This window comes from Rhinatrema bivittatum, chromosome 4 (assembly GCF_901001135.1).
Source record: "Rhinatrema bivittatum chromosome 4, aRhiBiv1.1, whole genome shotgun sequence".
NCBI classification, from domain to species: Eukaryota; Metazoa; Chordata; class Amphibia; order Gymnophiona; family Rhinatrematidae; genus Rhinatrema; species Rhinatrema bivittatum.
The window spans coordinates 370,599,531-370,627,126 of record NC_042618.1 but is presented as its reverse complement, the minus strand read 5'-3'; the positions used below and the strand labels follow the sequence as shown (position 1 = coordinate 370,627,126).

Sequence of the window (27,596 nt, the reverse complement as noted above, 5' to 3'; positions counted from 1 at the left end):
AATAAAACACTACAATGTTTTATTAGAAATACTTTAGAAATCAGTACTCTTTCAACACAGAGCATTTCTTGGATGTAACCTGAAAAAAATTTACACCTCTCAAATTTTTACTCCTCCCCTGACCACCATAATTCTCTCTTGCCCCCACCTTCCATAAATCCCCATTTTACTCCTTCCTCTCCTCCAGACACACTGCCATCAATCCTTATATCTCTGGCCATTGCCACTTCTGCTATCCCCACCCCCACCAACCTCCCACCAGCAGTACATGTAATGCTGGCATTGAGTGCCAGACTGAGCAAATGCCTGTATGCGCCCTGTCCCCCTTCACCCTTTTCAAATAGAAAACCTACAAGGTGAGGGTACAAGGCTGCTACGAATGCTGTAAGCACGTGCTGGCTCACAGTTCCGCATTAATCAGTACAACCTTTCTGCTGGCTCGGTTCATCACAACAGTATCCCTCGCATCTAGCATTTCAAGAATATCACCAGCAATTTGCAAACTTCTTAGTGGTACTTTTTTAGAAAGTGGCCTACACATTCTAGCTTGAATAGTCCAGATCAAGGTTTGTCATCATGTCAAGCAAAACAAAGACAGAAGTCAAGCAGGGGGACCCTTTATTATAAACAGCTGCATCTGGCTCCTCTGCTTCAGTGCTATTCTGCTTCCATTCCAGCAGAGGAAGAGGGTAGGGGAATACTCAGGTTTATCAGCAGTAGTTTGCTGTTTTATAGCTGCTTGTTCAGTAAAAGTGGTCTGCTTTTCAAACAGCTCAAGCTCCTATTTTGCAGCCTCTGCATTAACAGATTGGTTCAGCAGCAGGCAATCTCTGGGTTAACATTTGGTTTACCCTGGAGGTCTATTCAGTAGTCTACCCTGGAGCATGCAGCCTCTGTATTAGCAGCTGACTTGCCTTGGAGATGTGTACAGCGGTCTGTCCCAGTGCAGGCAACCCCTCAATTTTAGCGAAGGATTGTCAACAGGGCTCCACAGCATTTTACTAGCAAATCCTCAATTTCTAAGATTCCTAGAGGCAGTGCACAAATTGGGTCTCCTCGGAACTCTACAGTTCCTAACTTATGTTAAAACCTTAAAAAAAAGTAATTTCCTAACATGTAGCCAGATGGACTCAAGGACTAATGGGATTATGTGTTCCCCTAACAGCAGATGGAGACGGAGTCGGGTTTCAAAGCTAATGTCACCCCAGATATACCCCTGCAGTGACCTCAGCCATTCAATATCTCTCCGTCTCTTAGCAGATGTGGACGTTATCCCCACAGCAGCAACGGTGTCTAGCAGGATTGCAGCACTAATCCAAAGGAGAAAATATTACCTTCAAATTGAAAAGAAGATCGAGCCCCGCTCTCCTGCGGTGATACCTAAGGGTCCCACCCCAAGTTGAGAATTTCTGAGGCGATTTCCGAGATCCCTCAGAGGTGAGCCTTGGTCCGGTAGCCGGCTCCCGGCGTGGACTTTGCTGCTGAAGCAGCTGAAAGGCAGCGGGTGCAGAAGCCGAGCGGGGTGGTGAAGGCTAAGCCCTCTTCCCCCACAGCCGGAGACTGTCTCTGTACTCAGCCGGTAAGCACTGAGACCAGGTAAGTAGAGAATAACTCCTCCGAACCAGATACATGGAAGGGCTTTGGTAAGTCCTCCTGTCTCCTTGCTCGGCGCGCAGTACCGATATTGTTCGGGATCCCTTGCGGGCAAGGAAAGGGGATTTCAGAGCGGGTTGAGTGGCCCCTCGGTGGGCTAGGCCCCGCTTCAGGCTTGGTGGACTCTCCACATGGTGATCCAGGGTGCCGCCATCTTGCGCAAGGTTTGGTGCAGCGCTATTTCCCCCCTTCGGCCGTCCTGTGCACCTAACGTGTGCGTAGATGCGCACATAGCTGCACGCATAGCCGCGCACATAGCGCACATAACTGTATGCGTGAGCGCACACACAACCAACCGCTTAGTTCCACACGCACTGAGGCGAGTCTTGTGCGTGCTCGAGAAGCATTAACCGGCTAAACGCACAAACTACAGAGGTTATGGCCCCAGCAGCAAAGAAGCTCAGACGACACTCCCTTTGAGCTGCCTGCCATATTAGGGCTGCACAGTCTGACCTGAAATCCTGCCTGTGTCAGCTCTGTGAGGAAACCCAGGGAGGACTGGACTCCCAGAACTTTTCCAAGTCCGTTCCATCCCATTCGGAGGACGGGTCAGCCACAACCTTGTCTGACAGCACCCCGGACCTGCGCAATTCCGGGGCATCCTCCCCAGGAGAGGGTAGTTCAACGGCCCCTACCCCTGGTTCCTCCAGGGCCAAATATGGTCCCGGTGACCTTCTCTTGGTTGGAATTTTTCCAGGGCCTCCAAGCCTTTGTTCAGGCGCAGTCAGCTCCTGCCCTGGACTGGGCAGTGCCCCAGCTGGGAAGGCCTCGCCTTCCTAGCCCTGACAGCAGGCCCCGGGACATGCCTCACCTCAGCAAGTGTATACCTCTAAGGGGATTCCTTAGCGGACGGGGAAATCCCACCAGGCCTGGAGCCATACTGGACCATGCTTTGATTTTTCCACAGAGATGAATTACCGGCCCTAGTCTCCCAGACCCTGAAGATTCTGGGAATTCCAGGCATGGATCCCATGTTAGAGCCAAAGAAGAACCCCATCGTGGTGTTTCTATGGAAAGCCTCTTGCTATTTCCTGATGCTGAAAGCCATCCAGGTGTTGATTGACCTGGAATGGGATACCTCGGAGGCAAGTTTTAAAGAAGGTCGGTCTCTGGAGGCCTTGTATCCTCTAGACCCAGCAGTCAAGGAATGCCTGCATTTCCCAAAAGTGGATGCCATGGTCTGCGCCGTCTCGAAGTGAACAACTATCCCTGTTGAGGGAGGGGCGGCCTTGAAGGATGCTCACAATAGGTGGTTAGAATCCATCCTTAAGCAAGCCTTCGATGCGAAAGCAATGACACTGCAGATCGCTTCCTGCTGTGCCCTGGTGGCTAGCTCCTGTCTGCTCTCGAGAGAGGTAAATAGCAATGGGGCGATTACCGGAGAGGTGGTTGAACCCACCGCAGCCTTCCTGGTGGATGCAAGCTCGGACCTAGTGCGTACCTTGGCCAGAGGAGTAGCCTCAGTGGTGACAGCCAGAAGACAGTTATGGTTGCGAAACTGGTCAGCGGATGCAACTTCTAAGGCAAACCTCACAAAGATGCCCTTTAAGGGATCCGTCCTATTCGGAAGCGAATTGGAGAAACTAGCCAGTAAGTGGGGCGAATCTCCAGTGGCCAGGTTACAAGAAGATAAGAAAAAGAGGTCCCAGCGCCCCCTCACCCATGAGGGGTTGGGCAAGGGGCTCCCAGCACTTCCGGCCCTACAGAAACTTGTCATTTCCGTCAACTCGGCCCTCAGGAAGGTCTCAGTCTTTTCGGAACCGACAACTAAAAAGAGGTACAGGTTTGGGCTCAGGTTCGACCCGAACTCCCCAATGAAGTTGGGCCGACCCATCCTCGGGAAGAGGAGATAGGGGGACGACTCTCCCTCTTCTATCAGTAGTAGGTCAAGATCATGTCAGACAAATGGGTACTGGACATCATACAATTAGGGTATGCTCTCGAATTCCACAGCATCCCTCGGGACAGGTTCATGGTGTCACCTTGCTATTTCCAGCACAAGAAAATGACAGTGGAATCCACACTGATAAGGCTCCTTAGTCTGAGGGCTATAACTCCGGTACCTACACCCCAAGTAAATACGGGGCACTATTCCATCTATTTCATTGTGCCCAAGAAAGAGAGCTCATACCGACCCATCCTGGATCTCAAGAGCATCAACCGTCATCTGCGGATAATTCACTTCTACATGGAAACTCTTTACTCTGTCATAATGGCAGTGCAACCAGGAGAGTTTCTAACCTCCCTGGACCTCTCGGAGGCCTACCTCCATATTCCAATCCGTCAAGACCACCAGTGTTTTCTACGCTTTGCAGTACTGGGCCAACATTACCAGTTCCAGGCATTACCCTTCGGCCTGGCAACTGCCCCCAGAACATTCTCTGAAATTATGGTGGTCGTGCAGCGGCACTGAAGAAAGAAGGGATCCTGGTGCACCCTTACTTGGATGACTGGCTGATCCAGCAAAGTCATTGGAAGAGAGCCTCCTGGTGACCAACAGGGTCAGGTCCCTCCTGCAGGAGCTTGGTTGGGTTGTGAACATGGACAAGAGCAGCCTCAAGCCCTCCCAGTCCTGGGGGCCTGATTCAACACCAAGTAGGACAAGGTCTTCCTCCATCCCTCGAGAAGGAGGAAACTAATGGACAAAATTCATTGATTAATGAACACAATTTGCCTCATGGCATCAACCTTGGAAGTAGTACCATGGGCAAGGGCACACATGCGGCCTCTCCAACACACCCTTCTGTCATGCTGAAACCCACTGTCTCAAGACTACTTGATTCACCTCCACCTACTGATGGATGTATGCTCTTGGCTCCAGTGGTGGCTACAGGAAATTCACCTAAGCAAGGGTGTAAGCCGCTCCCCACCGAGCTGGATCGTCCTCATGACGGAAGCGAGCCTCCGGGGTGGGGAGTTCACTATCAGGAACTGACAACCCAGGGGCGATGGGCCGAGGAAGAGGTGAACTGGAACATAAACCGCCTGGAGGCATGGGCGGACTGATCAGCATGCCTGAAGTTCAGCCACAGGCTCCAGGGGGAAGCAATCCACGTGATGTCAGACAACGCAACAAAGGTGACCTACATCAACCGCCAGGGAGGAACCAAGAGCCACCAAGTGTGTCTGGAAATAGACCCCCTTATGGAATGGGCGGAGTTAAACCTACAAGGGATCTCGGACTCCCACGTCGCGGGAAAAGACATCAGAGCAGACTTTCTCAGCAGGGAAAACCTGGACCCGGGGGAATGGACACCATTGACCAGAGCCTTCCAGCTCCTAGTAGATCGCTGGGGGCCTTCCAACCTTCGACCTATTGGCTACATCTCACAATGCGAAGGTTCCGCGGTTCTTCAGTCGCAAGCGAGATCAGTACTCCCAAGGGATAGACGTCCTTGTTAGGGATGTGAATCGTTTTTTGACGATTTAAAATATCGTCTGATATATTTTAAATCGTCAAAAATCGTTAGGGGCCACGATACAATACCAATTCCCCCGATTTATCGTCAAAAAATCGTAAATCGGGGGAAGGGGGAGGGCAGGAAAACCGGCACACTAAAACCCCCTAAAACCCACCCCGACCCTTTAAATTAAATCCCCCACCCTCCCGAACCCCCCCCCAAATGCCTTAAATTACCTGGGGGTCCAGCGGCGGTCTGGAACGGCCTCCTGCAATTGAATCGTGTTGTCTTCAGCCGGCGCCATTCTGTGCCGCCATTTTGCAAAATGGCGGCGCAAAATGGCGGCGGCCATAGACCAACACAATTCGACTGCAGGAGGTCGTTCCGGACCCCCGCTGGACTTTTGGCAAGTCTTGTGGGGGTCAGGAGGCCCCCCCAAGCTGGCCAAAAGTCCCTGAGGGTCCAGCGGGGGTCCGGGAGCGATCTCCTGCCACTAATCGTTTTCCGTACGGAAAATGGCGCCGGCAGGAGATCGACTGCAGGAGGTCATTCAGCGGGGGTTCCGGACCCCGGCTGAACAACCTCCTGCAGTCGATCTCCTGCCGGCGCCATTTTCCGTACGGAAAACGATTAGCGGCAGGAGATCGCTCCCGGACTCCCGCTGGACCCTCAGGGACTTTTGTCCAGCTTGGGGGGGCCTCCTGACCCCCACAAGACTTGCCAAAAGTCCAGCGGGGGTCCAGAACGACCTCCTGCAGTCGAATCGTGTTGGTCTATGGCCGCCGCCATTTTGCGCCGCCATTTTGCAAAATGGCGGCGCAGAATGGCGCCGGCTGAAGACAACACGATTCAATTGCAGGAGACTGTTCCGGACCGCCGCTGGACCCCCAGGTAATTTAAGGCATTTGGGGGGGGGGGTTCGGGAGGGGGGGGATTTTATTTAAAGGGTCGGGGGTGGTTTTAGGGTGTTTTAGTGTGCCGGTTTTCCTGCCTCCCCCTTCCCCCGATTTAGCTACGGACCGCCGCTGGACCCCCAGGTAATTTAAGGCATTTGGGGGGGTTCGGGAGGGTGGGGGATTTAATTTAAAGGGTCGGGGGTGGGTTTTAGAGGGTTTTAGTGTGCCGGTTCACGATTTTAACGATTTTCACGATACTCTAAACACCCAAACGGCGACGATACGATTCCCTCCCCCTCCCAGCCGAAATCGATCATTAAGACGATCGAGGACACGATTCACATCTCTAGTCCTTGTTCAGACCTGGCCAGGACTTACTGTACGCCTTCCCCCTGTGGCCTCTACTGGGCAAGATCATCCGCAAGATCGAACGTCACAGAGCGTTAATCCTCCTGGTGCCCCTGGACTGGCCCAGGTGCCCATGGTATGCAGACATGCAGAGGCTTCTCGTGGAGAGTACCCTTTGCCTCCCCCCGCACAGGGATCTTCTCTAGCAAGGACCGATTCTTCTGAAGATCCAGCTCGATTCTCTCTTATGGTCTAGCCCTTGAGAGGGCTCGCCTGACAATGCGCAGATATTCGGTGGAAGTAATTGCCATATTGCTCCACGCGCGGAAGTTTTCAATGTCTCTGACGTACATACAGATCTGGAGAATATTTGAGGCCTGATGCACAGGAGAGGCGCCAAGGAATCGCCCATGAGTTGGACCTTGATTCCATGTGATTACATATAAGCCATTGCCCTACCCATAGTTCAGGGCATCTATAGTACTGGGATTCGGCGCTTAAGTTGGTTGAGTATAGTTGAGGTCTCCAGTTTTTGATTAAGTTTTTAAATCAGGTTTTTTAATCAAGTTTTTAACCAAGTTGTATCCAAATTCTAATCAAGTTCTTCAACAATATGTCCACAATGGCTTTTTGAAGAGAATACTGAATGGCTGAGGTCACTACAGGGGTATATCTAGGGTGACATCAGCTTTGAAACCTGACTCCGTCTCCATCTGCTGGCAGGGGAACACATAATCCCATTGGTCCTGAGTCCATCTGTCTACACTAAGAAAAAACAAAATTATCAGGTAAGTCATTTCTCTAATAAAAGCTATATTAAGGGGGGTAAGATATGTAGGGAGTAACAGTAAGAGTAAATGGCAAATAATTACCTTTGCTGCTTAATATGTAATTAATCATGCAGATGGAAAGTATATTTTTCAGTTCATGAAGATTCTGCAGCTGAGGCAGAAGAGCCAGGTGCAGCTATAGATGGTGAAGAGGGCCCCTCTGACTTATTTTTATTCTGTCTCCATCTGTGGGATGGGACAATAACCCATGAACTGGGCTATTTGGATAGATTGCTGAGGATCCCAATTAGCAAGTAGGAAATTTTCTTTTTCCAGTTTAAATTATTCCCTGTTTCAGGTAAAACAGACTGTATCAGCCATCCATCCGTTAGTAAAAGAATTATGGCTGGATGTACTGATAAATTGTTATCCATCTCCTTTTGCTCTTACTCACAGTTAGGAAGGGTTTGTTGTTCTTGATGTGGGCGAGCAGAATGCACTTAGAAGATGAGGTTGAAAATGAAGCCTGCTCTTCGCCACTATGTCCATTCCACATCTTGACTGCTCCTCTTACATCAGTGCTGAGAACTAGAGCATACTGTGGGAGTGTGATAATCTGCGACAGCGGCTCCTTCTGTGAAGAAGTAGACCATATCTGCCTTCCCTAATGAAAGTACAGAACATGTGTGACTTAAGCCAATACATTATACAAAACTTACTACTCTTCTTCAGTATATATATTTTTGTATAGGAATGATGAGTTTTATCAATTATAAAAAAATATAGTCTCATTTGCGGCAATATCTGGAAAAACAAAAAGAAGCTAAGAAATCAGATCGAAGATGCAAATGGAATTATAAATAGATAATACAATAAAACAGGGTAGAGGGAACATATATATATTTTTTTTAGATATGTGAGTTATAGAAAGAAGGGCAAAAGTGGCTTTGTGAGATTCAGAGGTGAAAGAGGAATATGTAGAGACTAGTGAGGAAAAAGCATAATTGCTGAACACATATTTCTGTTCGCTACTCACTGAGAAAAGGCTAAGAGTAGGATCAATGAAATGGTCACAGATAAAATTGTAAGGTAAACTTTAAATGATTTTCAGAAGATTGTGTTTATGAGAAACTAATTAAACTAAAAGTAGATAAAGTGATGGGGCCAGATGGGATTGATCTGGAGGACTGAAAACAAGCGGATATGGTTCCTCTTCAGAAAAGTGGAAGTAAGGAAGAGGCTGGGAACTATAGACTAGTTAATCTGACCTCTATGGTGAGTAAATTAATGGAATTGTTGCTAAAACAGAAATGGTTTTACCAGACAAATTTCTTTTGTGGTGACTGGAGAGTTGGATCGGGGACAGTGTTAGATGTAATGTACTTGGATTTCAGTAAAGCCTTTGACATGATTGTTCATAGGCAACTTATAAATAAACTGAGTACCCTAGAGTGAATGACTAGGTTAGAAATTAATTGATTGGAGGTGACAAAGGGTAGTGGTAAATGGAGTACACTGAGGAGAGGGATAGAACTAGTATGTCACAGGGATCTGTTCTTGGACCTGTTCTTTTCAATATTTTCATAAGCAAAATTGTGGAAGAACTATCGGAAAAAGGTTTGTCATTTTGTAGATGATACCAAAATTTGCAACAGGGCTGACTACCAGGAATGTGTGGAAAACATGAGGGATTTAGCAAAGCTTGAGAAATGGTGTAGAATCTGGCAGCTAAGATGTAATGCTAAAATTGCTAAAAAATTTAAAAAATCACTAAAAACGCATCTGTTTAAAGAGGCATTTGCAGACATTGAACAACAGAACAAACAATAAAATAAAATAATAATCAGTCATAAAACAAACTATTAATGTTACTTCATTTGAACTCTATTATTATTTTATTTGGTTTTCTTGATTATCTATTGTTTTTTTTTAAACTTAAGCATAGCAGATAAATGTGGTGATGTATGAGAATAGGGATTAAATCATGAATTGTATTTTTCTCTAACTGCTACTGTTTATTTATTTTTATTTCTTTTATTTTTACTTTTTATTTTAAAAAATAGTTTTATTAATTTAATTAATATACTCTATAATTATTTGATGTTTTGTGAACCATTTTGGTCAATATTCATTGTGAAAGATGGTATAGAAACGCTTTTAAATAAATAAATAAATAAATAAATAAATAAATAAATAATGCAGATTCATACATTTGAGCTGCAAAAACCTAAGGGGTAGATTTAAAAAAATAGCGCGATCACGTACTTTTGTTCGCGCACCAGGCACAAGCAAAAGTACGCTGGATTTTATAAGATACGAGCGTAGCCGCGCATATCTTATAAAATCCGGGATCGGCGCGCGCAAGGCTGCCGATTTTGGGCAGCCTGCGCGCGCCGAGCTGCGCAGCCTGCCTCCGTTCCCTCCGAGGCCGCTCCGAAATCGGAGCAGCCTCGGAGGGAACTTTCTTTCGCCCTCCCCTTCCCCTCCCTTCCCCTACCTAACCCACCCCCCCGGCCCTATCTAAACCCCCCCCTACCTTTATCCATGGATTTACGGCTACCGGAGGCAGACGTAAATCCGCGCGTGCCAGCGGGCTGCTGGCGCACCAAGACCCAACCCGGGGGCTGTTCCGGAGGGCGCAGCCATGCCCCCGGAACGCCCCCGGGCCGGCGCCATGCCCCCGGGCCCGCCCCCCAAACGCCGCGTCATGCCCCCGAAACGCCGCATCATTTGGCGACACCCCCGACACGCCCCATGACATGCAAAATAGGCACGCCGGCGCCGAGGGCCCTGCTTTTATTTTATTTTAAATGCCCTGCTCACGTAAATCCGGCCGGATTTACGTGGGCAGGACATTTAAAATCCGCCCGTAAGGGTGCTGTACAGTATAGAGGATGAAATTCTTCTAAGCATGAAACAAGAGCAGGATCTAGCAGTGATTTTATCAGATGATTTTAAGGTTGTCAAACAAGTGGATAAGGTGACAGCAAAAGCCAGAAAGATGCTTGGGTGGATAGGGAGAGGAAAGGTCAGCAGAAAAAAGAAGGTGATATTGCTCCTATATAAATCCCTCATGAGACTTTATTTGGAATACTGTATAGAATTCTGGAGACCACACTTTCAAAGGATGTAAACCAGATAAAGTCAGTCCAGATGGTGGCTACTGTAATGGTCAATAGTTTTTGTTCCAAAACATATGGGGACAAATCTAAAAGTGTATACCCTAGAGAAAAGACAGAATAGGGTAGATATTGTTCTTGGAATAGTCTTCCTGAACTGCTGCGTCATGCTCCCTCTCTTGCCATGTTTAAATCCCATCTAAAGACCCACCTTTTTGAAACTGCTTTTAAATCTTATGCCTGGTTGCCTGCTTTTAGATTTGTTAACTATTTTTCTTTTCTTTCCAATCATTGTCTTGCTTTATGAAATAACCCAAGTCTCTTGTTCTGTATGCTTGTCTTATTATTTATTTATTTATTTACCACTTTTATATACCGATTTTCCAGTAACAGAATTACTAATCAAGTCAGTTTATATTCTAAACAATAACCATGACAAGAGGATGTCTTACAATAAACAGGTAGATTGAACTTGGATAAATATAATTGGGGTTAACAACATAAGGTAAAAGATACGGGGCCTAATGTAGGCTGCAGTTAAGAACGGGTGTTGGGCATAAGGCTAGGTTTTTAATATTGCTCTCTGGGGGTTACCAATGAAAGGGATCATAGGTTGGAATACACATAAAAGCTGAAGTTAGGAGAATGCTTGGTTGAATAACCAGGTCTTGAGTCTTTTCTTAAATACAATAGGGCATTGCACTAGTCTGAGGTCTGATGGGAGAGAGTTCCAAAGTTTGGGACCGGCAGTTGAGAAAGCTCTTTTACTTAATGCTGTCTTCATCGGTGGGACCTGTAGGTTATTTCTGTATGCTTGTCTCACTGGTCTGGTGGAGGTGTGAGGTTGAAGAGGGATCTTGAGCTCGAGTGGGGCGATGTTATGTATTGCCTTGTGGATTGATGAGAGTGCTTTGAAAAGTATTCTGAATTTGATAGGAAGCCAGTGTAGATTTTTCAATATGGGTGTTTTATGGTCTCTTTTGTTTGTCTTGGTTAGAATCCTTGCTGTTGCATTCTGCAACATCTGTAGAGGTTTTGTGGAGTTAGCAGGGAGGCCAAGTAGTAGTGAATTGCAGTAGTCGATTTTACTGAGAATGATTGCTTGTAAAACTGATCGGAAATCTTGAAAATGGAGGAGGGGTTTCAATCTTTTTAAGACTTGTAGTTTGAAAAATCCATCCTTTATGATGTTGTTGATGAAAGATCTGTAATTCATTTGGTATAACTCCCAGGTTTCTGACTTGTGGGGATAGGATTAATTGTGAGGCCAGGTTGGTGATAGGTTGTGGGTGGTTTCCGTCTTGGGAAATGAGAAGGTACTCTGTCTTGTTTTGATTAAGAATCAGATTGAGACTTGTCAGCAGGTTGTTGATGGCATGTTGGCATGAGTTCCAGAAGTCCAGAGTTTTATGAATTGAATCCGTAATAGGAATCAGAATCTGAACATCGTCAGCGTATAGGTAGTGGATAAGATTTAGTTTGCAGAGGAGCTGGCAGAGTGGAAACAGGTATATGTTGAATAAGGTTGGAGAAAGTGAAGATTATTAGATTGTAAGCTCTATGAGCAGGGACTGTTTTTTTGTATGCTTGCATAGCGCTGTGTATGTCATGTAGTGCTATAGAAATATTAAATAATAGTAGTAGTAGTAGAGACATTTAAATAACTCTAAGCTCTCAATACATAGGAGATGCATCTCTTTCAGTGGAAAGGAGGCTCTGGAACAAGGGGTCATGGGATGAGGGTGAAAGGAGGTAGACTTGGGAGTAATTTAAGGAACTATTTCTGTGCAGAGAGGGTGGTGGATGCATGGAACAGCCTTCCGGTGGAGGTGGTGAAGCACGGACAGTATCTGAATGCAAGAAAGCATGACAAGCACAGGGGTTCCCTGAGGGAATGGTAGGGATTGCAGAGTTGAGTAGTTGGTGTGGATGGGCAAACCAGATAGGCTTTATAGTCTTTTTTTCTGCCATCACATTTCTGTGTTTCTTTGGTTTTAAACACAGAACTTCACTGACATGAGTTTATATTTGACTTCACATTGTGAGGTGGTGGGGGTTAAAGTGACCACAGCATAAAAGCCAGCAAAGAAATTGCAAGTGATACTGTTTTATTTGACTAACTTCCTACCTTTCTGACTTGCTTTTGAGGGATAGACTGCATCAGTTCTGCAAAAAGGTTGATGGTGCCTGAATATACAAATAAACTGTAGGTCAGATTTCAACACCAGTGTCTGTGTTTAAAGGTGTAAAAAGTTCTAAACTAAAGGAGTGGAGGGATTGGTGTATGAAGGTGATATGCCTGGGTGTCAATCCAGCCATTACATTTGTTAAAATCAATTTGTTGTTTAGATATTTGAACAATTTAGAAAGAGATAAGAAAGCAGAGGGAGACAACCAGAGTTTGCAGTTACAGAAAGACTACATTAATCTGTGAAAAAGACAATATCTCTCTTAAATCCTTTTAAGTTTATTTCAAAATGTTTGACCATTTCAAATGTCTTTCATTCTGGGATAGTTCTGAAACTTCCTTTTTTGTATCTTGATCACAAACACATCGATGCAATGCTCTGGCCTGGAAAAATGTTCCCCCCACACAGTAATGTTAACTTGTCCTTCTCTGATATTTTATCTTATGTCTGTGGAGATATATTCTTGTTTTTAGTATACATTCAAATTCGCATGAGATTAAAACAAAATGCTGCTATGCTGTTGCCTCCAGTAATGCATGCTGTATGCAAGTTCTGCACACATTCATTCAATATTTATTTTATATTAGTCCCTTGCCTTTCCCTGCTTGAGAGTTTAAAGTTTTTCTAATAGAAATATATAAATGACTCATCATTCTTCATTGAAGTTAATGAACCCCTGACAATCTGCCAAGAAGCCCTCTCTGAAAACAAGATCATTTCATTTAAAATTTCAAAACTAATGTGCCCACTGAATCTGAACCCGTTTGCCCTTCACATTCCAGCCTGAGACTCTGCAGATATCAAAACTGAAAAATGCATTTTGCTGCTCCCCCTCTTCCCAACCTGCACAAAAAGAAGCAAATGGACCTCCTTCCTTGACATTGTTCTCCTTGTTGCCAACTATCTGCAGATTTTCAGGACAGGCAGATCCAGCCCTAGTTTTATCCCACTGCCTCCATGGAGTTACAGTTCTGGTGTCCCTATTGATTTCCATAGAAAAGCAAGACTACAAGTTCACGCAGACAGAGGGGTAAAACCAGGACTGGACCAGTCCATCCTGAAAATATCGAGTTAGTTGGCAATCCCGACTTGTCAGAGAAGATTTAAAAGATTTATAAAACAATGCAATAATGGTGCTTTGTTGTAAAGTCCATAGCTGAATAATACAGCTGATTAAATGCATGTAATACAATAAAGTTAGTGGAAGAAGGATTTTAGTCTGAATTTTTATCAACAAATATTCAGAGGTCAATAATGAAATTAAAACTACAAGGGTGGGTTTTGGTTTGATTATAGCCCATGGAAAAATTACCCGCAGAGATTTGCACCTACTTTCTCTGCAAGTAATTTTTCTATCACAAACAACACACATAGATTAGATTACACAAAACTACATGTGCTGTTGCACAGCCCACCCTATGACAAACCCCAGTATAAGTATTGATACAGGGAGGCACATTATCTAAAGTCAACCACCTATATTCAGTCAGCAAATGTTTGTAAAAATAAATATGTTTTCTTTTTTCTTGTTTTTCTATTTAAAAATGTTTTCAAATTAACACAAGAAAAAATCTTGTACAGAAATAATAGTGCAAAACAGGTATTCCTAATATCTGTAATACAATATTTCAGCTTCCAAATAAACATGCACTAAAATAAAGGAAAAGTGGGAGGACTCAGAAATATGAGCGATTTATCAATCGAGAAAACATTACAAAAAGTAAAGGTAGAGTGAGGGTCACAACAGTTATTTTCTTATTCTGACCAGCTAAGGGTGCCTCTATGTGTGCATGTCTAAAAACGTTCAGAGTTGTAAAGGCTCAAAAAAGATATAATTTACATTTTGATGTTTAACATAACATTGCATGGATATCGAAGAGTGAACTGTGCCCCTCTTTGAAGCACATCCCGATGGCGGACGCATAGATAGAAAATTCTTTCTGCATAAATATGTTTTCAAGCTTTTGCAAAAGATAATCAATGAGGATTCTGCTTTAATTGCATCAGGCAATGAATTCCAAAGAACGGGCTCTGCAAAACAGAAAAAAAAGTGCTCCTGGTATTCTACTAACTTCACATGTCTAACTGAGGGAACCTCTAGAAGATTGCTGAAGGAGACCCAAAGCAACCTAGGAGGTTGATAGATGTTCAAAACTGTGTTAAAACCTTTCAGGGCAAGCTTATTTAGTACATTGAACACCAACAAAATCAACTTTATCCTCAAAATCACAAGAAGGCAATGAAGCCTGAAAAGAACAGGAGTAATATGATCATTAGCACAGACATCAGGCATTACTCTAGCAGCCACAATCTGTACTAGTTGAAGTGCCCTAAGCATCAATTGCAGAAGACCGATATAGAGTGTTATAGACAGTTACGATAATCTAAAGATGAGAGAACCTGTGTATGCATAACAATTTTAAAATCATCAACAGAGAAAAAAAAGGCTTTAGACAATGTAAGAAATATAATTTTAAAAAGGAAGACTTAACAATTGCTTTAATTTGTAGCCTCATCGATAATGTCCATCAAGATACCTAAGTTATTAACCTGAGAGGAGATAGGGATGTGAAACCCATCAAATAAATATTGTGGAGCAGTAACATGTGCCACAGGTCACCAGCAAAATCTCAGCTTTTGGTAAATTTAATGTTAATCAATTCTGGGACATCCATCCCCTAACGGAGGTCAAACAATGTGAGATCTTTAATAATGCATCATCAACAGTTGAAGAAATTGGCAGGAAAAACTGGCTGTCATCCATAAATAATCTGAAGTTGACTCCTAAATTAGCAGGCAGCTGACAAATCACAAAAATTTATATGTTGAAAAGAGCGGTTGAAAGAGCAGAGCCCGGGGTAGAAAGAGCAAAGAGGACAGGGACTTACCTATTTCTATTTGCTGATAAGTCAGTTAAAAAAGATTTAAACAAAGTCAAAACAGCAGATGCAATACCAATCTCCTTAAGGCAAGATATAATTTAGTGTATCGAACACACAGAGGACATGTCCAGAAGCACCAAGTCAAATCCTTGCCTAAAAACATCCATACTTGATAAACAGAGTCTGAGTATTATGGTATTTTTGAAAACCAAACTGATTATTGTCTGACAGATTCCTCATCAATAAAATTATGCAATTGTTTTAAAACCACTGACTCAATCACTTTAGATAAAAAAGACAAACTAGAAATTGGATGAAAGTAACTGAGAACACCAGGATCCAAAGAAGATTTTTTTTTAAGAAGAGGACGCACTAAAGCTATTGTGATGGCCGGCCACGGATTCCGTGGCCAGTTCTGCTCACCTCCTTGCCGTGGTCCTACCGGCTGCATGCGGCCTCACGGCGTACTGGAGGTGCCGCCGCCATCCCCCCGGGCCTGTCTGGCAGCCGACGCACTGTCACTGAGGCCTCTGCACTTCCGGGGTTTCCCTAGCACGCGCGTGCCCCTTCTCAGGATTTAAAGGGGCCCCGGTGCGCTAGGGCTGCCGGGCCCGCCCAGATGACATCACTTGTCCAGCCTTATTTAAGGCGAGCTCTGAAAGTCAGAGCTTGCCTTTGCACCAGGTTTTCTCCTAGTTGCCTCAGGTTCCCTTGAATGCTGTTCCAAGTTCGTTGGTTTCGGAACTTGACTTCTGCCTGCCTTGACTTCTGTTCCAGCATCCTTCTGTTCCAACGTCCCTCTGTTCCAGCGTCCGTCTGTTCCTGCATTTCCCTCAGGTAGTACCTCTTGGACTGACTCTCCGGTACTGACCTTGCCTGTCTTCTTGATCACGTCTGACCTCTGGAACCTGACCCCTGCTTTGATTGACCACTCATGGACTGATCCTTGGAACTCGACCTCTGCTATCGATGACTACGCCTCCTTGATTCCTCAAGTCTCCAATCTTGATATTAACCGCGCACCCTTGATCCTGGTGGGAACTCCTCTACTTCCTGTCCGGGAGACCCTGCGAGTCCCTCCTAAGTCCAAGCGTCCCGGGTCCCCAAGGGTTCCACCCGGGGGGACCTCGGGCTTCTAGTGGTGAAGCTCCTGCTAGCCTCTGTCTCCTCCTGCACTCCGCCTCCTGGTGGCGGGTGCTCCCTGGGCCTGACCAGGGAGCCGCTCCTCACTGCCTCAGGCCAAGGGTCCACCTCCAAGCGCAACAGGTGCAAAGGCCATGGACTCGGCAGAGCCCTCCGTTCTGCAGGCCATTCCTGGTCTGGTCTCCAGGGTACAAGAGCAGCAACAATGCCTCGAGATCCTGTCTTCCTCCCTGGAACGTCTGCACGCCCAATTGGATTCCTATCACAGGATCATTCAGAAGCTTCAAGCAACACTAGACCAAGTGGTAGCGGACGTGAATCGCCTGGCGGTTCGACAAGAGTTCCTAAGTCGGTTAAACGTTCCACTACCTTCTTCGGCACCACCTACACCGGCACCCGTACCGAACCCCGATGTTGGATGGGCAATCATTTCCATGCCAGCTCCACCACATTACTTAGGGGACCCCAAACGATGTCGGAGTTTCCTGAATCAATGCCACATGCATTTTACACTTCAGGCGGTGCTGTTCCCGACTGATCTGGTGAAGACTACCTTTATTTTGTCTCTTTTGGACGGCAAGGCACTGGCGTGGGCTTCCCCCTTGTGGGAGCGCTCTGATCCTATGCTGACCAATCTTCCGCAATTTGAAGCTGCCTTCAAACAAGTCTTTGAGGAACTAGGCAGACTTCTGACTATGGGATCAGATCTTCTACAGCTACGTCAGGGCTCCCGTTCCCTTTCCGACTATGCGATAGAATTCCATACTCTGGCTACGGAATTAAACTGGCAAGGGCACAGTCTGTACGCAATCTTCTTAGAGGGCTTAGCCCCCAGAATAAAAGATGAACTGGCAGCACGAGAGCTTCCCCCTTCTCTCGAAGGCCTTATCGATCTAACAGGGAGGATCGATAGACGTCTCCAGGAATGTTCGCGGGAAAACCGTGCTAATCCGAAGAACCATCTCAGAGATCACTCCCTACCTTCAGGGGCTTCCGGTGATAAACCTATGCAGCTGGGCTATACCCATCTTCCAGATGAGAAAAGAGCTCGTTGCCGTCAGCTCGGCTTCTGTCCCTATCGTGGGAACTCGAGCCATCAGTTACCACAGTGCCCTAGGAAGAGCACAACCTCACGACAAGAAGTTCCTGAAATAATTCCTCTTGGCCTCACCATGACTTCACCATCACCATTGTTTATGTTGCCTGCTTCAGTGGTAACGCCTTCCATCAATTTTTCTACTCAGGTCCTAGTGGACTCCGGCACAGGGGCAAACTTCATCCAACAGGACCTCATGGACCAGTACCAAATCCCTATATGCCTGTTAACTCTGCCACTGGCTCTCTCTTCAGTCCATGGGGACATCCTCCCCGGGGTAATATCTCGGGCCACCCAACCTCTTACTCTGAAGATCGGTCAAGCTCACTTGGAGCTCATTTCCTTTTATATCCTACCTACAGCGGTGAGACCGGTCATTTTGGGCCTACCATGGCTACGAAAGCATCGGCCCCAGTTTGACTGGGCTATGGCCGACCTGATCCAGTAGAGACCACAGCGTTCAGAGTCCTGTCTGGATCCGATTGAACCTCCCCACTCTCTAATCGTGGCCACTGCCCTGCCGAATCTTCCGAGTCCCAGTAGGAGGTCCCAAGAGTCTCGGACCAATTCCAACTTCCTCCACAAGAATCTGCTAAAGGCCATCTTTAAACAGCAAAGAGAGCAACTGTCACACAGGATGACCGAATATAAAACCCTAGAAAGGGAACACAAGTGAACCGTGAAAGGGTTTGTGTCTCTCCTGGCTTATAAAGAAGAAGAGATTCAGCCTTTACGGACCCGGCTACATCCTGAAAATCAGGAGGGAGGCTCCTCCATAGCTCCTTCAATATCATTTAGACCTTCAACTGTTTCCCAGGACCACTCTGAGAGAGTTATACTCCAATGCTCCAACCAAGGTCAATCACCATATGCACACGAGTCCCTATTTGTGGTGAACCCAGTCTTTTTGTCCCCCCTGGAGGGGGCCCTTGAGGAGGAGGTAGTGTTGCGATGGCTGGCCACGGATTCCATGGCTGGTCCTGCTCACCTCCTTGCTGCAGTCCTATCGGTTGCGCACAGCCTCATGGCATATTGGAGGTGCCCCAGCCATCCCCCTGGGCCTGTCCGGTGGCCAACGCGCCATCACTGAGGCTGCTGAATTTCTGGGGTTTCCCTAGCGCGCGAGCACGAGTGCCCTTCTCAGGATTTAAAGGGGTCGCGGCGCGCTAGGGCTGCCGGGCCCGGTCGGGTGATGTCACTTGTCCAGCCTTATTTAAGGCTACAGGGGTCCTGGAGCCATATCCTGCACTCGGGCCGTCAGCTGCCGGTATTCAAAATGGCGCCGATAGCCTTTGCCCTTACTATGTCACAGGGGCTACCGGTGCCATTGGTCGGCCCCTGTCACATGGTAGGAGCATTGGACGGCCGGCGCCATCTTGTGCTCCTACTATGTGACAGGGGCCGACCAATGGCACCGGTAGCCCCTGTGACATAGTAAGGGCAAAGGGTATCGGTGCCATTTTGAATACCGGCAGACAACAGCCCAAGTGCAGGAGATCGCTCCAGGACCCCCGCTGGACCACCAGGGACGTTTGGCAAGTCTTGGGGGGCTCAGGAGGGTGGGGGATGTAGTTAATTAAATTTAAAGGGTTGGGATGGGGTTTTTTTTGGGAAACAAATACATATGTAACTAATGAACGGATCGGGGTCCCCCGAGAACGGATGCAATGGATTGCGTCCCAATGAATACGAATACCGAATGGGACGAATCCGTCCCTGCTGCACATCCCTAGCAGACATGTTCATTAAAAAATCATCACAATCAATAGAAAAGAGGTAGGGTATCACCACGTAAATAAAAATCACCTAAAATTAAACAGTTCTTAGAATCAGCCTTAATAGAAAATAGCAAATCTGTAAATAAAATAATGAAAAGAATTCATAAGACCTGGAGGTGCATAAACTAGACAAATCCCCCAATTAGGAGATGCTAAACTCAGTATCTTGAGTTGAGAAGTAGCTTTGAACTCCACAGAAGCCAAAGCAAGGAATTCTTTAACAGCAATCAGCAATTCTACCTGGATGTGGCTGAGAAAATACAGTATAAGTAGCATCACGTCGCTGGTTTAACAGAACCACATCAGAGTCTAGTAGCTAGGCCTCAGTTATAGAAGTAAATCCGTCTTAGTCTCCTTTAACAAATCAACCATGACAGGTAGTTTCTTTTTCACCAAGCAAGCATTAATGAAACATACTGATAAGAAAGAAAAACGACATGAATTCAACATAACAGAATGCATTCTTGGAACAAATTTGAAATGACCGGTTAACCTTGGTAGTCTTTTGTATATAGAGTTCATCACTGTGGCCTCACCCAAGCAAAACAGGAATCTTATATGGCTACATAATCTGGAAACCAACCCAGGTTCAAACAAAACAAAACCCAGAGAGTGTAAAAAAAAAAAAAAAATTACAAAACACATCTCCCTCATGCATAGAGGAATGCATAAAGGTCAACTCCTAAGTCTTGCTCCTTCGTCCATGTGCATCTCCAGCATGCAGCACCTCTGGTTTCGCAGCCCGGGATTTAACCCTGCTGACACTTTTCTGATGTAATTGGGGGGCGGGGCAGGAACTAAATATGATAAGCAAACAGTCCATGGATTCAGGAAACCATCAGCGTCATACCAGTGAAGCCACAGGTAGGGTGCAGGTATTCCAGGTGTTCTTATGATTCAGTGATGGGGGGGGGGAAGGGGAAGTGGGAGCTTGGTTATTGGGTGGGGAAACATATAATGGGGTGAGGGGAAAGGAGATCAAACAAGAGGTGGGATGGAATGGGATGGGATGAGACAGAAAGAACAGGGGATGAAGAAGAAAGGGAAGGCCGGGGTGTGCAGGAGATCAGAGGTAGGAGGAAGGTGGGAACGTTTTCCAATGTTTTGGAGCAAGCAGAGACCAGATTTGAGATGTGCAAAACATTTTGAGATAGCGTATGTGGGCCGCAAGTGAATAACGCAAATTTTAAGAAGCCGGGATGTACGTGTGTGCAGATTAAGGAGACGGAAAAGGGGCAGGTCATGGGCTTTCTGGGGGTGGGACCAAGACTGATGCTCTTAACCACAAATTTTGCAAAGGCAATTCCTGTATGTTGCCTACAAAACTTTGCTACTGCTCCTCATGATGTGCGTGTGCGAGAGAGAGAGAGAGACAGAGAGAGAGAGAGAGTGAGAAAGAGCGCGCCTCTGTATAGGGTCAGTCTGACACTCTATATACAGCTACCACTCTAGAGGGGCACTTTGAATTGGGTGGATTTTCGGGAGGTGGGTTGGGGTTGGTGGGGGGTGTCACAGACACATTCAGAAGTATTTATAGTAAAACTGACATCAGTAAAGAATTATAGTCCTTATAAGTGATGAAAATTCTAACAGAGGCGTGCTGTCTCTCTCTCTCTCCCTCTCCCTCCCCCCACCAGGTAAGATATGCGTGTAAAGGCTGTACAAGTACTTGCGACAACAGTATTTTAAATGCTATGCGTGTACTTTATAAAATGAGGCATATTTTTACTCGCACTGCAATATGTACGTTTATGGGCACACACGTGATCCTTTTAAAATGTACCCATTAGAGAGAGTTATCGTGTTTGCAAACTCATTTGCAACTTCATACATCAACTTCAAAATCTGCTGCCATAAGCAGTATCATTTAAGTAAGTCTGTGGAACTATTTAAACTGCAGAAAAATTCTGACTGTTCCAAATTCCCAAAGAAATAGCTCTCAATCTATAAATTCCACATGAACCCTCTGTTCGTTTCATTACCAGAAACATAGAAACATAGCAATGATGGCAGAAAAGGATCAAATGATCCACCCAGTCTGCCCAGCAAGCTTGTGCTTATGCCAGTATCTGCTGCATTGTGCAGGTTACCCCCATGCTTATCAGTTTCCCAGACTGTAAAAGTCAGGGCCCACGGATGCTGTTTGAATCCAGTTTCCCTTAACTCTTTCCATGGAAGCAGAAAGCAGTGTTGGAGTTGCATCAAAAATATCAGGTTTAGGGGTCATTTATCAAAATGCGTTAGGACGTTATCACGGGCGATAGGGCCCTAATGCCCACGATAATGCTGTAACAGATGAGATAAACACCACATCGCAAAATGCATATACAAATTTGAAAATTGTATTCAAGGGGGAGGAGCTTGGGCAGAGTAAATACAAATGAGGACTGCTTAATATTGTGTGCGATAACATAACTCACACTATTGCAGGATTTAACGCTGGCAATAACTACACCTTTATTCTGGGCATTATGCCTGCGATAGCTGTGTTTATTGCAAATCCCATTTTGGGGAAGGGTGGGCCTCTGTTGAGGCTCACTGGTTTTTGAACTTTTTATACTACTGAAAGAGGGGGCACTAGTAATTCTGGGTGTGGTTGTGGGGTGGGTTCTGGGGTGCAGTTTTACATGTGCAGTCATACATACGAACAGCACAGTTACCATCAGTGAAGATTTAATGTGATTTGGAGGGATGAAAGGCGAAAGAAAAGTAGATTTGTACCATCTTCTTTCTACCTAGCTTGATGCCTATCTACCTAGCTGCAATCAAGCTATCGTGAGCGTTATTTCCGCTAAATTTATAGCAGAATGATGAATCTAGGCCTTGGTGATTAAGGATAGTAAAAGTTGCAATAACAAGTTATCCCCATGTTTATTTGTTCCCCAAACCATAAAAGTCAGGGCCCTCTTTGGAGCAATGATGGAGTTAAATTAACAGTATCAAGGCTTATTTGTTAAGGGTAGCAACTGCAACACCAGAAAGTTTCCACCAGTTACCCCCATGCACTCTTATTTCCATCCTGTAGCCTTTAGGGATCCACAGTGTTTATCCCATGCCCCTTTGAATTCCTTGACTGTTTTCATCATCACCACCTCCTCCGGAAGGGCATTCCAGGCATTCACCACCCTCTCCGTGAAGAAATATTTCCCGATATTAGGTAACGATGATAACCATTTTGTCAACAACTTTCCAAGCAAGTTAAATTAAAAGACAATGTACTGACTGATCATCTCAGATATTCTCTTTACCAGGTATTCTTACTATATATTTTTCAGTACTGTTCACATTCACTACTGTGTGGCCATATATTTGGGGATTTATTTGATAACAAAGGCTAAATCATATAATCTGCTTGACCACTTCTGCATTTTCTGGTGAAAAAAAACCCTTCCATAACATGCCATCTACTTTAAACTGGCAGCAACCCACAGATTGCTGCAGATTGCTGTAGTAACTAGTGAGCGCTTCCATTATTTGTAATGAAGCACCAGTTGCGAAAATATTCTGCAATCTTAAAAGTGGACAGTACCATGACTTGTGCAAAAATAAAAATCCTAAATCTGGTTCACTGAATATTTCAGACTTGGTGATGTGTTTGCAATAATTGTACCTTTTGAGACTGTGAAAACTGGGATGACTTTCACATAGAAACAATTTGCAATGTTCAATGCAGTCTCATTGGTTTACATAATGCGAATCGTATAAATAGAGATTAAGCATTTGTTGTCTTTCTTACCTCTTGGACATCCCAAGCTTGAATAGTGCCATCAGTAGATGCAGTGCAAACAATAGATCTCAGCGTTTCAGTGCCAAACTCATGCATATTCTCAGAAAGATAAGCCAAGCCAACAATTTTTCCTGTAAAACAGGATACTATAGCTTAGCACTATGCTTATATTATTGGTCTTGATGACTGATTCAAGGTTTAAGAAAATTAACATTGTATTTTGCATTTGCTGTATTGACACATTTGTTGTATAGACACTATGGGGCAGATTTTCAAAGGCTACGCGCGTAACCCGAGAACATCTGCCCCTGCGCGCGCCGAGCCTATTTTGCATAGGCTCGGCGGCACGCACAAGCCCCGGGACGCGAGTATGTCCCGGGGCTTTCAAAAATGGGCGGTCTGGGAGCGGGGCCAGGGGCATGGCGGTGGTTCGGAGGCGGTCCGGGTGCGGGGCCGAATCCTCCAGCACAGTGGCCTGTGCCGGGGGATGGCGAGCCAGTGCACGCTAGTTATGCCTGCCAGAGGCAGGCGTAACTCACGAGATAAGGTGGGGGAGGGATTTAGGTAGGGCTGGGGGGTGGGTTAGATAGGGGAAGGGAGGGAAAGGTGGGGGGTAGCAAAAAAAAGTTCCCTCCAAGGCCACTCCGATTTCAGAGCGGCCTTGGAGGGAACGGGGAAAGCCATCGGGGCTCCCCTTGGGCTCGGTGCGCGCAAGGTGCACAAGTGTGCACCCCCTTGCACGCGCTGACCCTAGATTTTATAACATGAGCGCGATAGTGCGCGCATGTTATAAAATCAGGTGTACATTTGTGCGCGCCAGGTAGCGCCAACAATTGTACCCCGCGCACTTAAAAATTTAAAATCGGCCCCTATGCATTTTTTTTCTAGAAAATGGAAAATTTCAACTAGCCGCAGTGAGATCCAGAGGAAGCAATCTTGACAGTAGAAACATGCTGAATCTTCTCACTAATGTGGTGGAGTTCAATTTAAAAAAAAAAATCTTTTTTTTAAATTTTATTACATGTATTTCATGTATTATTGGGCTCTCTTGCTAGGTATTTGCAACACATATCCTTTGATAACTGTAGACCCTATTACATGTTGAAAAAATTGATTTTAAAGCAAACAGGTAGCTGAGGGGGAAATGGAATATGAAAATATTTTCTTCCATCTGTCTGTTATACAGGGGCATCAAATGAGAAAATACATACAAAATTAGAAATCAAGAAACAAAATCCAAAAACGTCCTTATACCAAATTTGGGGGGTTATTTTCTAAAGGTTTATCGCACGCGAAAAGGGCCTTTTCGCGTGCAATAGGATGTAAATGACCGGGAGGGGAGGAGTCAGCCGCGGCACCGCTGCCGGCGATAATGTGAGGAACATTCTCGCCGGCAGCAGCATGGTGAACAGCACCACCTTTTACAGTGGCGCTATTCACGTGAAAGGCTGCAGCCAGCCGTACTGCGGCTGGCGAAATCGCACCGCCGCGGTGCGAATGGCTGCGGCCTTTCACAGGCCTGCCTCCCCCCCTTCGCCCCCCCGCCCCCTTTTTCGTGGGATTCATCATTCCGCGAGGAATGATGAATCCTGCCTTTGGTAACTTGTCTTCAACAATTACAAAGAAGGCAAGAATTTCCACACAGAACTAATGGAGCCTACTTTCCTGGACACCTGCATGTCCACAAATATATGTGGATAGAACAAATACCCCAATCAGCATCTTGTAGGATACCCTAACGTGTCCTAAAGATTTGGTGTGAATAGAACACCAAACACTATTTGGGGGACACACTCATGGTGATCTCATAAGCCTTTTTTTTTCCTTTGCAAAGTAGACTAATAAACGAGGAAATTCATCCAGACTAAACAGAATACATAGATATGTTTTTAAAGAGCATTTCAGTAAAGCAAAAATTGGAGCTGTAGCTATATACACCATACTAGGGTTGGAAGAGACATCGGCCGTGGGTCACGACATCTCCATTTCCACTCTGTTCCTCTTTAATGCCTTGTCAGATGGCAGATCACCAGCTAGGAGCTCTTGCCAATCTGTCTGGGAGGAACAGAGGGAGGGAGGTGCTGTGCGCCACTGTTGTTATTTCCCTAGAGCCCAGGTAATTGCTTAACTGGAGTTCCACTTGTAGCTTTGATGGTTCCTTTTTTTAAAAACTGGCCTAGCAGAAAATATTTTCTCCTTCCCTCCTCAGCCTCCTAGCTTGCTAAAAAATTAACTTCTGCAGCAAGGAGTAAACTCTGGAGTTTCAAAAACAGGTTCTGCTTTCTACAGCTGACTTCAAACACATGTTTTTACTATGTGATAAACATCTAATAATTATGAATCTTTTTGGAGTGTGGTTTTATTAAAAACAAGTATCATATTTTAACAATTTAAAGATAGCCTCTACAGATTTCTTTATGATCTAATTGTACTGTGAAGAATTTTTAAGACAACATACAAAATAAACATGAAAAATTTCTGATCAGAAAACTGCAGTTTGCTTCCATACCCATGTGGCCCCTCATGGTTTTACATGTGTAATCAGCCGACGCACGCCCTGTTGTCATTTTGTGCTCAACCTGGGAGCGGTGTAGATAATATTTTTTCCATGTCTGCATTCCAGGAGTCAGGCATGCTATATTGCAAAAAGTCCAACGCTGCAGACACATGCTCCTATAAAACATAAACATTTCACTGTGTTACTCTAAAATGCAGTCTTGTACTTCTCTAGGAGGCCTTTTTTTTTTTTTTTAAGATTTAAGGTTTTTATTGAATGTTTTAAACAGTGTATACAGGTTAAACAAAAACAAGCAAGTCAGATTATACACCAATCATAAATCCCTCCAATACCCCCCCCCCCCGTCCCCTCCCTGCCCCCTGTGTGGTGGAGTCCACAACGAAAAGAAAAGAAAAGAACTGCAGCATGTCCGTCGCTCATTCTATTGATAAAAAATAATCAGGATAACAAGCGTCCAAGGTATATCACCAAGCCCCTGTACCGATTTCCAGGTAGTGCATCCAGGATACGAAAATTGTATGCCCACATCCTTAACTGTGTAACTTCAGGTCCCACAGCAGATATAACATAAAATATCAGCAACATTAGCACTATGTCATAAATTTGCTATATAATCTAAGAAGGGTTTCCAGGTAACCTGAAAAGAAGACATTCTGTTATATTTGGTAGTAGTGAGAGCGGCTAGCCGGTAATAAGAATGTAATTTGTCTCTGACTTCCATTAACCCAGGTATTCGGTCTGATTTCCAACTCAATGCTACAAGACTGCGAACAGCAATGAAGATATGGGAGCATAATCGCTGTCGCAGTTTGTTGAGAATGTAAGGATAAACATTCAGCAGCGCTATTTCGGCAGAGGGTGAGAGAGCCACGTCCACAAGCCAGCTAATCCATGCAAAACATTCCTCCCAAAAAGTTTGGAGTTTAGGGCATTCCCACCAGATATGAAAATAAGTGCCTTGGGCCCCGCAGTGACACCAGCAAGTATCAAGCACCTGTGGGTAAATCCTATGAAGTTTATCCGGGGTGAGATACCACCTATATATCATTTTATAACAATTCTCTTGTAAGTTAGCAGATATCGAACATCGCCTAGCTGAGCATATAATCTCTCCCCAAATTTTAGCTCCCAACTGTTTGCCCAGGTCATATTCCCACTGGGCTATAAACTTACAGGGTTCCACCTCTTCGGGGAAAAACAATTGATACATTTTGGATATGGACCCTGTAATCGTATCACTATGCAGAAAATATGACTCCAGCAAGGATCTACCTGGTCGGAGAGAGTGAGATCTCTGTATAGATCTTATAAAGTGGGAGACCTGCTTATATGCTAAAAAATCGCGTGGATCAAAAGGAAATATATCCGTCATCACTTCCAGGGAAAGAAGGGTGCCCTGGGACATCAGATGGCCTATGGTCGTAACTCCTCTCCCCTGCCAAGATTGTAGCTGTTGGGTTTGATAGCCAGTTGGTAAGTGTTCATTATGTAGAAGAGATATTTGGTAGAAATATTTATGATTCCCCACTAACCTCTTTTGGTTTTGCCACCAAATACACAATGTGACATCCAATGACCAGGAGATATCCTTGACAGGGTGCCAGGTATTTCAAGATTGCCATGGTAAAGCATGGTAAAGCATGGTGCCCATCTTAGGCCATTGGACCTAAGATGGCTTGTTCAATTTGCACCCATTGTTTGGGCGCCTTATGGTCGTTAATGTCTAACAGGACTCTCAATTGGGATGCTGAATAATACCACGCGAGGTGGGGGGATACCCAGACCTCCCTGTAACCTAGAAAGATATAGCACCTTACGTGGTAATCTGGGGGGTCGTCGCCTCCAGATAAAGTCAAAGACTTTTTTCTGCCAGCTACGGAGGATCGGCGCAGGAATATATACAGGTAGGGGTGAGAAAGGGTATAAACATTTTGGCAAGACGTTCATTTTAATAATTGCAATCCTACCAAGCCAGGAGAAAGTCCCCCAGTTCCACTTGCTCAGATCTAGGGTGATTTATCGACCAAGGGTTGATAGTTAAGCCGGTACAGGTCTGACAGCCGCACTGGCAATAAA

The 27,596-nt window shown here is 45.3% G+C and overlaps 1 protein-coding gene across 4 annotated transcripts in view; it reads right to left on the bottom strand.

Moving 5' to 3' along the window:
• The window catches only part of FBXW12 (F-box and WD repeat domain containing 12), a 73,786-nt gene that overhangs the window by 11,732 nt on the left and 34,458 nt on the right, over positions 1 to 27,596 (bottom strand). For all 4 annotated transcript variants that reach the window (XM_029600835.1, XM_029600838.1, XM_029600836.1 and 1 more), the window contains 3 exons: positions 25,512 to 25,675; positions 23,012 to 23,133; positions 7,523 to 7,732 (listed from right to left, as the gene is read on the bottom strand). In XM_029600835.1, the coding sequence (XP_029456695.1) occupies positions 7,523 to 7,732; positions 23,012 to 23,133; positions 25,512 to 25,675 (496 nt within the window). The remainder of the gene's footprint in view (positions 1 to 7,522; positions 7,733 to 23,011; positions 23,134 to 25,511; positions 25,676 to 27,596) is intronic.